Source organism: Macrotis lagotis, chromosome 7 (genome assembly GCF_037893015.1).
Source record: "Macrotis lagotis isolate mMagLag1 chromosome 7, bilby.v1.9.chrom.fasta, whole genome shotgun sequence".
Taxonomy (NCBI): Eukaryota; Metazoa; Chordata; class Mammalia; order Peramelemorphia; family Peramelidae; genus Macrotis; species Macrotis lagotis.
Window position 1 is genome coordinate 18,503,189 of NC_133664.1, and position 9,625 is coordinate 18,512,813.

Sequence of the window (9,625 nt, forward strand, 5' to 3'; positions counted from 1 at the left end):
AACCAATTTCTCTTCCCCATCTCTAACCCCTGCCAGCCACTTTTTGAGTACACCAATTAAGAAAAGAGATTAAATTCAGCAGCAATCTAAATTGCTAAATAATAATAATAATAATTTAAAAAATTTTCCCAGAGGTCATTTTTCCCTCTTATGCTTTTTTTTATGGGTTTGCTGCTTTAAGAGCCTCTGCAGCAGTAATGACCTTCAGTTCAAGCTACTTCCTGCCTGTTAATGACCATCTGGGTGAAAGGCCCCAGACTTGAATCCAGTTTCCTTCCAGCAGGCCATGGTGGCTGGGAACCCATCACCTTGTTACCATTACTACTCAAATCATGTTATTTCCACATTACTGTCAAATTAACTCCTTTTCTCTGAGCAATTTCAACATACTTTAGGCTGCTTCAAGTCACCAAAGAATTTTTTCTCTGTCTTTTTTTTTTAAGGGTAAGTAAGACAATGTCAACACTCACTGTGAAACTGGAAAAGTATGTTGGGCAGTTGTTGAAAGAAGGCAGTCAAAGCCCCGTGTGGTCTGAGTTAACAGGACAGCTAGATGCCCCAAATCCATTGCATTGTTACGGAATCGGGTGGGAAGAAGTTGTTCCAGCCTTTAAACAGTTCTCTTAGGAAATGGGTTTATTGACATAGCTAACCATGAACACATACAGCATGGGTGCATTCCCTATTGCAAGATGAGCCAGGGTGAGGTTTTGAATGGGTGCATGCCTAGCTAATCCAGGAATGGTCTCCCATGGAATTCTGGAGTGGTCTTCTCTGTCATTCTTCCTTTGAGATTCATAATGAATCATAAGCAAAAGAAATGGATGAGAGTCCAAAGGGCTCATGGGAAGGAAAAAAGAGAAAAAAAAAAACCCTGAAAGATGTTGTACTGAAAGGACCTACAATAAGTTTCCCATGTAGGATGAAAAGGGAGGCCTGCTACATGCTCTCCTGGGCTCTCTGGGAAAGCAGCTCATAGGGCAATGAATGAGTCTGGGATGAAGGTGAAAACAAATAGCCTGTGAGCTTCATGGTCCTTAGACAACCATTAGAGAGCAGTGTGGGTGGTCCAGTCCTATTTGGACCTCATGTAATCACCTGGAGGTGATTCCCCAAGTCATTTAGACTCCCAGGAAGTTTCAAAGGCACTCAACAAAAAGACCAAAAAAAGGAGACAGCACCAACTAGTCTACTGGTCTCCACAGCATCCTCTCTTGAAACTGACCCATTGTACCCCTAAAGGACATTATTCCCAGACCACATACACACACAGATACACACACACACACACACACACACACACACACACACACAATTATTCATGCAAACCAAAGCTGACTATATTTAGTATCAGATGTAGACTTCGGTAAATACAAAAGAAGGAATAACAGTCCCATAAAATTAAGGACCTCAGAGGTTAAAGAGTCTTACTCTAAGATCCGGAAACAAAAACAGATTTAAAAACCCAACAACACTACGAGTATTTTCTACAAATTGGGATGTAACTTTATCCATGTTTGATAGCAGAGTCAAAAACTGGGCACTTGGTGTATGAGTTAATTTTAAAAAAATAATACTTTTTTTTCACAGTGAGTTCTAAACCCTTCTAAGATTCTGCTAGTTTTAATAGAAAGCCACTCATTGGCACAGGGTTACATCATATGGTGTGCCCAGCTTGCCCTCTTCCATATGGAGGAAAGCATGGAAGGGCTCAGCCATGACTCCTCACCCACTTCTACCATTATGAAATTAGGATTTTCTTCTAACTAGACACTAATGGAACCAGAGCACATGGATGATTTCTGTGGCATCCTTGATCAAGCATCCCTTGCTGTTTATCTCAATGCCACTGGTTGGAGAAGCAGCGGCCTGGAGGAGATGCTTCCTAGTGCCCATCCGATCAGCTGCTGGCATTGCCACTGCATTTGCCTTTGCCTCAGAAAGGTAAGAGATGGGCAAAGCCATCTGAGAAGTCTGGTCTCCAAACCACAAGTAACAGCCATTGCCCCTTGAACTTGTTCCAAGGAAAGTATGCAGCTTTAAGTCCCATTCCCAAAGTTTAGCTACTTTGCTATTCATTTTGGAACTTGAAACTGTTTCATGTCAAACATGGCTAGAAAACCCCTGGTGCTCATTAGCGGGCTGTTGGAATCGGTTCCCTGTCAGGACCGGCACAGTCTTCTTCACAGTTTAAAAGAATTCATGTGTCTTTGTCTCAGCAGATAAAATCCCCAAAGCACCTGAATATGCCTCAGCAAAGACGAGGGTGATACCCGAGGGCTCCAGAAGCTTCCCCACCTCTTCTGAGCATCCCCAGGGAGGGATTCCAGGGCCAGAAAGGGCTGCTGCCTTGACTTCCCAGTGAGGCTCCGAAGTTTCTCCTGTTTATAAAGTGAAATCAAAGGTGGGCAGTGATTAAATACAATGGCTTGGCCAAAGGCCTCTTGCCTGACCTGGGGCCACGAGGAGAAGAGATCCCGCTGGCGCGGAAGCTGATTCAAACAGAACCAAGCTGACGGATAGCAAAGGAAGCCGGCCCGGTCCATTCCCCCAGATGTCACCCCGCCTGACGTGTCCGCAGGTCTCTCCATCAGCTTGGAGAACTTCCCCTCCCGGGGGGGGGGGGAGGCTGGAGGCCTAAGGCAAAAGTGGGGGGGGCAAAGGGAGAGTTGGAGGACAGGGAAATCCCCAGCGGGGAGACTTCGAGGAGAGAACTTGCCCCATGGAGCTCACAACCTTCCCTGGCCTCACCCCCATCCCATGGCACCTGGGTCTCAGTCGGCAAAGCGCTGCATGAGGTGGTCGTCCCGCCTGCTCCCTCCACTGCCTCCCCCGCTGTCCATGAAACGGTCACAGGGGAATTCGATGAGGTCGGCCTCGCTCAGGGCGCACACCGCCGTGCGGGGCCGGTGGGACTGGAAGCCCGAAAAGTCCGCCGACACCCCGGTGCCCATGGAGCGGAGAGGCCGTCGGGTGGAATACATCTGCCGCACGTGGACTGGGGCGCCCCCTTTCCGGCGGCCCCGCAGCTTCCTCCGCAGCCAGCGGGATGCCCAGGCCGCCAGTGCCAGGAAGACCAGCAGCGCGTTGACGGCCAGGAGCACCAGGGTCAGCAGCTGGTAGTCCACGCCCCCGGGCCGGCCCCCGACGTGGCCGGCCTCTGGCAGGGTGACCAGGCCGGCGCAGTGGTCGCGGGGGGCCACGGGGCAGACCCGGCCCCCGAGGACGGCCTCCACGCACACCAGGTAGGGAGTGTCGCCTCTCAGCTCGCGCAGCGTGGCCGTGTCGCTTCGTTCGGGCAGGTAGATGAAGCGGTGGAATTTGGGCTGCTGGCCGAAGCGGTCGAAGAGCAGGCGGAAGCGGGCGCCGTCGGGCGGCCGGGGGCTGCGGTGGTCGCGGACCGCCCAGCGCACGGTAGCGGTGTCCGTGCCCACCGCCTCCACCGTCAGGTTGCAAAGGATCCATTTGTTGAACTCGCAGGGGTCGGCCACCAGCGGGGGCAGCGCGTCCGGGCCCGCGGCCGGGGAGGCCCTCTCCTGATGCTTCGCGGCCAGCCGCTGCATCTCCGCCCTCTGCCAGGGGTCGCCGGCGGGCGTCGGCGCAGAGCCAGAAGGGGCGGTCCTCGGGAGGCTCGGGCTAGCTCCGGGGCGACCGCTAGCTTGCCAGCTGGGGCGCGTCCCGTCGGCGAGCCACGGTTGGACCGTAGTGGCCGCGGGAGGGGGTGGATGCTGGGAGCCGGGCCCGCGCCGCCCGAGCCTCAGGCCGCTCCGGTTGCCGCCGTGCGCCCCCGCCCCCTCGGCCCAGGCCACCCCGGGCGGGGCGCTCCCGCGCTGCGGCTGCGGCTGGGGCTCCCCAAGATCATCAAGAGGAGGCGCCCCTGGCTCGGTCCCGGAGAGCGCGGGCAGGGCCGAGGGCGGCGGGGAGGAGGCGTCCGGCTGGAGGCAGGAGCCGTTCTGCAGCTGCACGTCGTCCAGGTAGTCGAGGTACTTCCCTCGCAGGGCGGGCGGGTGGCGGCACTGCACGAACACAGTCAGCAGGCGGCCCTGCGAGTGCCAGTGGCCCATCCAGCGCTTGAGGCCGCGCAGGCGGCAGTCGCAGGTCCAGCCGTTGCCGTCCAGGTCCAGCCGGTAGAGGGCCGGGCTGGCGCCGAAGATGTCCCCCGCCAGCCAGCCCAGCTGGTTGTCCCGCAGGTTGAGCTCGCGCAGGCGGCCCAGGCCGCGGAAGGCGGCGGGGGGCAGCGCCGAGAGGCGGTTGCGGCTCAGGTCCAGCGTCTCCAGGCCGCCCAGGGGGTCGAGCAGCGCGGCGGGCAGCTCCCGTAGCCGGTTGCCGTCGAGGCGCAGCTCCCGCAGGGCGCCCAGCCCCACGAAGGCCTCGGGCGCCAGGTGCGCCAGCTGGTTCCCGCTCAGGGCGAGCAGGCCGAGCCGGGGCAGGTGCTGGAAGACGCGGCCGCCCAGCTGCTGCAGGCTGTTGGCCGACAGGATGAGGCTGCTGAGGGAGCGCAGCGGCCCGAAGGTGGCGGGGTGGCGCAGCGACGGCTGCAGCTCGTTCCCGGACAAGTTGAGGAAGCGCAGCTTCCCCAGGTGGGCGAAGGCGTTCTTGCCCAGGAAGCGGATGCGGTTGGCCTCCAGGTGCAGGTAGAGGAGGTTGCCCAAGGGGGCGAAGGCCGAGTCGGGCAGGGAGCCGAGCGCGTTGCCGTCCAACCTCAGCTTCACCAGGCTCTCCAAGCCGTCGAAGGCACCCCGGCTCAGCCGGCCGATTTCGTTGCCGTTGACGTAGAGGATGCGCAGCTTGGCCAGGGGGGCCAGCGTGCCCGGGGCCAGCCCCTCCAGCAGGTTGTTGCCCAGGTAGAGCTCCTCCAGCCGCGAGAGCTTCTCGAAGGTCTTGGGGTGCAGGGAGCGGATCTGGTTGAACTGCAGGTCGAGGCGCCGCAGCTGCGCCAGGCGGTGGAAGTCGAAGGCCGTGACGTTGGCTATGAAGTTGCCCCCGAGGCTGTAGGTGAGCACCTCCTGCGGGCTGGGCAGGGTGCTGGTCTTGGGCACGGCGCGGAGCCCCCGGTTGGTGCACAGCAGATGCTGCTGGTGCTGGCAGTCGCAGCGCTCGGGGCAGATGGGCTCCGGGGGCGGCGGCGGCGGCAGCGACAGGCAGCTGCCCAGCAGCAGCAGGAAGCCCACCGTCCGGGCGACCTCCATGCCCGACCCCCCGACGGCGTGGCGAGGCGTGCGCGCTGCTGGCTCCCTCGGCTTGGCCTCCAGCCTCGGGCTCTCTGCCTCATGCCCCCCTCCCCGCCCGCAGCCTCCGCCGGGGCTCGGCGAGCCCCCCGGACGGGCTCCGCGACGGCTGGGACGCGCCCGGAGAAGCGAGTGTGGCCGGGGCCCCGGCGCGCCGGTACCATCCGCGCCCCGGCGGCCGCCTGCCCTCCTGCCAGCCTGCGGCCCGAGCGCGGCGGGGCGGGGAGCAGGGAAGCCGGCCCCCTTCTCCTGGCGGGCGGCTGCGGGGCCTGGGGCGAGAACCGGTTCGTGGCCGGCCCGGACTGGCCGGGCTGCGCCTAGCGCCCCGCGGAGCTCCCGGCCCGGCCGCGTTCCGCCCAGCCCGAGCCGCGCTGGCCGAGCAGCTTCATGGCTCCGCTCTCTCCTCCCCCTGCCGCTCCTCCTCCTCCTCCTGCTCCTGCTCCTGCTCCTGCTCCTGCTCCTGCTCCTCCTCCTCCTCCTCCTCCTCCTCCTCCTCCTCCTCCTCCTCCTCCGCGGCCGCCGCCGGGCTCCAGGGGGACCAGGGCTGTTCGGGCCCCCCCACGGCCCTGCCAGGGAGGGATGAGAGAGTAGAGTCCGGGGCTGCCCGGCCGGAGCCCGAACTCCCCAAAGTGCGGAGGGAAAGAACAAAAACAAACCCAAACCAGAGCCGGGGCCGGAAATTCGTACTTCCCACACTGGGTCCCCCCTTGGGACCCCAGGCGGGAAAGAGGATCCGGCGGGGCTTGGAGCGAGCCCCCCGCGAGGGGGAGCAGGAAAGCTTGGAGCCGCCCGGGCCGCCGCCGCGCCGCTTCTGGCCAGCTCCGGGGACAGCGGCCCCCGAATGGGAAAGGACGGATTGGAACCAGCTGCGGGGCCGGGGACGGACGGGCGGGGGCCGGGGGAGGAGGGGAGCAGGGGGAGGGGCGGCCCGGCAGAGTGGGGGGCTGAGGGCGGGGGCGAGGAGGGACTCAGCCAGGCGGCCGAGGACATCTGCAGGCGCACAGAGCCGTTTTTATTTGCCAAGAGTGACCCGGCCCCTTCCCGAGAGTGGCAGGAGCGAGCGAGCGTCCCTCGGAGCAAGCCGCTGGAAGGCCAGTGCCCGGAGACAACCGGCCTCCCGGAGCCGGGGCAGGAAGCTTTCCCCAGCTCTTGGCCCGGGGCCATCAGCGTTATATAGGAAGCTTTTGGCAGCCACATCAAGGCTGTCTGGAGAGGGTTGGTGAGCGGCCGCTGGCCCTATTCTCCTGCGAGAAGAGGCGGGCCCATGCACAGATGGCCCTGTGTTCTGGCCTCTAGCATCTGGGGAATGAGGCCGCTGTGGGCGAGCGTGGCATCAGCCCCCTGAGAGGGAGCTCTTGTTCCCAGAGAGCTTCCCTGGGCACGGGCAGCTTAGGCAGGGACCTGGCGGGCCACCGCCAGGCCGTTCTCCTCGGCAAGTCCTGAGAATTCTTCTAAGCCCTCCGCGTCATCTAGAGTGAGTCTCTGGCACTGCCTGCTGAAGGCGTCGGTCGGGCTCGCTGGGCCTCGGGTGCTAGCTTGGCTTTGGAGGGGGCGACTTGCTGTGATAGGAGGAGTACTGGAGACTTACAAAGCCGGAGCACTGGGTGGGGAGTCCAAGCTCAAGTCAAGCCCCTCCTCTTAGTGGTGAGATCCTGGATCGGTCACTTAACCGGGAACAGAACCTCAACTTCCTCAGTTCCCTATATGGGAACCATGAGACCAGTGGTCCTCCTCTCTATGATAACTGTGCAGTTCAAATGAGATGAGCGAATGAATGCCACACGGGGAGGCCCTTTATGAAAGTCCTAACTGTGGGCTAAGTCCCGGCTTTGGAGGTTGCTGACACCCCCGAACTACTCCGGGCACCCTCGTCGAGGAACCCAAGAAGAGCAACACACGTGTCTCTCCAGCGCAACCTGACAAACAGTATTAAACACTCCGCGTTGCAAACCCTGAGTTCAGTGGAGGTTCTGTAAATGCTCCTACCTGGAGAAGCCACTGGTCCAGACTCTCCAAGCGACCTTGGAAGATACTAGTCCAGATGAGGGGATCCAGAGAAGGGACCAAGAGGAAAACAGGCCAAACCCGGGCCTTGTAACTCCCAGTTCTGTGTCCTTATGAACGATGGAGCAAGACAGCAGGAATATACGAGATTAGACCCTGCTCCACCAGTCTTAGACCTTTTCTACCTGGAAATCCCCAATACAAATCTCACCAATGAGTGATCAGGTAGCTAGATGGCACAATGGAAAAGTGCTGGGTCTGAAGTCAGGAAGTCTCATCTTCCTGAATTCAAATCCAGCCTCAGCCATGTACTGCCTGTGTGACCCTGGGCAAGGTAGTTGGACCTATTTGCTTCAGGGGCAGCTAAGGTGGTGCAGTGGATAAAGCACCCGCCTTGGAGTCAGGAGGACCTGGGTTCAAATCCGGTCTCAGACACTTAATAATGACCTAGCTGTGTGGCCTTGGGCAAGCCTCTTAACCCCGTTTGCCTTGCAAAAACCTAAAAACAAAAAATAGACCTATTTGCTTCAGTTCCTTGTCTGTAAAATGAGCTATAGAAGAAAAACTGGTAACCACTCCAGTATCTTTGCCAAGAAAGCCCCCAAAGGAGTCCGAAATGACTAAACCACTTGCTGACTCTGAGCTCAGCATTCTATCCACTGCACTTTGCTTCCCCTCCACGAGTGGCTTGGGGTACAATGGAAGAAAGCATGAGTTCAGGTCATCACATTCTTCTGGCTCTTTTACAAGAATCTGACCAAGTCCCCTGTGGCCCAGAGCTAGCCATCAAAAGTCATAGGTAAAGATGGCGCCACCTGGGAGATCAGATCAGTTACTCATCTCCTCTCTCAGGGTAGCCTTGTCACCCTGCCTGACTTTTCTTCAAAGCAGCCTGGTCAGACCTGGTGTGACTGGCATGAGCTTTAGTAATTGTGAGGCTGAGACTGAAGAAGGTGAAGAAAAAGAACCTTATTTACCTTCCCAAGTTTCAAGATCACAGATAATCAGCACATGCTTTTTGAATGGCCGCTGCTCTCTTTACCTATGGAATTTGCTTTTTATTAGTTCTGCTAGAAATATCGAGGCTATAAAACACCTTCCTGGATTTTTGATGTCAGAAGATGATGGCTTCTCCATAACATTTCATTTTCTTGAAAACAACCCAGCTGCCATAGGCTGTTAGTGCTATTTGAAGATAATACCATCTGACCTATTTCAAAGATGTATAGGCAGCTCTTCCTGTGGCCCCAGTTTACTCCCATTTACAAAGAGGTGTCACTTAAACTCCTCAACTCTTTGGCTGAATGAGAGCAGGACTCCCTGATCCACAGCTGAAAACCATATAGTTTGTCTCCTTCCGGAAGAGAAGTGGGGAGGAGTGACTTCCAGATGTCTCATCAATACTGGTTTTCCTCAGGGAATTCATTTTTTTTTTATAAAGTGCAGCCTTCTGGATTTGAAAAGCTTTGAAATTGCCCATTCCTCCCCTCCTCCCCAAAGTAGTATATAATATATATATATATACATATATATATATGGAGAGAGAGAGAGGGATAAAACACATATATGTCTGAATGTCTATGTCTATGTATGTATAGACACATATGTGTGTGTGCATGCAAAGGAGTATATACCCACACCCATTATATATAAAAAACACACACATGTATAATGTCTGAATATATCATGTCTATATAAGTTTCCACACCCATATATGTGTGCCTGTAGATATGTATCTATCTATGTGTGTATATAGATAGAGAGATCAATGATAAATTAATAGAGGAGTAGATAAAGACAAATAGAGAAATAGATAGATGATAAAAAATAAATAGAGAAGTAGATAAATAGATAGACAAATAGAGGAGTAGACAGACAGATGATAGATAGATAGATAGATAGATAGATAGATAGATAGATAGATAGATGATAGATAGATGATAGATAGATAGATAGATAGATAGATAGATAGATGATAGATAGATGATAGATAGATAGATAGATAGATAGATAGATAGATGATAGATAGATAGATAGATAGATAGATAGATAGATAGATAGATGATAGATAGATTATAGATAGATAGATAGATGATAGATAGATGATTGATAGATAGATAGATGATAGATAGATGATTGATAGATAGATAGATGATAGATAGATAGATAGATAGATAGATAGATAGATAGATAGATAGATAGATAGGTAGGTAGGTAGGTAGGTAGATAGGTAGACAGATACACACACATAAAGAAAAAGGATTTTTTCATCTGGAGCTGTTCCAAGAATTTCTGGGCCTGGATGAGTGTCACAAAATGTGCTTAGGGTAAATAGACTAAAACAGCTAGAGAGACAGTTGAATCATTGCAAGGGGGTAACAGCTGAATGGGCC

At 55.7% G+C, this 9,625-nt stretch overlaps 1 protein-coding gene across 1 annotated transcript; it reads right to left on the reverse strand.

Annotated features, from left to right (window-relative positions):
* Window positions 1-618: 618 nt before the first annotated feature.
* TRIL (TLR4 interactor with leucine rich repeats) lies at window positions 619-5,286 on the reverse strand. Its single transcript, XM_074195559.1, has 2 exons — window positions 2,768-5,286; window positions 619-2,381 (listed from the first exon to the last, which is right to left on the reverse strand). The coding sequence occupies exon 1, from the start codon at window positions 5,187-5,189 to the stop codon at window positions 2,775-2,777; it is 2,415 nt and encodes an 804-aa protein (XP_074051660.1). The 5' UTR covers window positions 5,190-5,286; the 3' UTR covers window positions 619-2,381; window positions 2,768-2,774.
* Between the last annotated feature and the right edge of the window lie 4,339 nt (window positions 5,287-9,625).

Bases quoted from the DNA above. Each gene is read 5' to 3' on its own strand.
- TRIL (XM_074195559.1), bottom strand. From the start codon at position 5,189: ATGGAGGTCGCCCGGACGGTGGGCTTCCTGCTGCTGCTGGGCAGCTGC.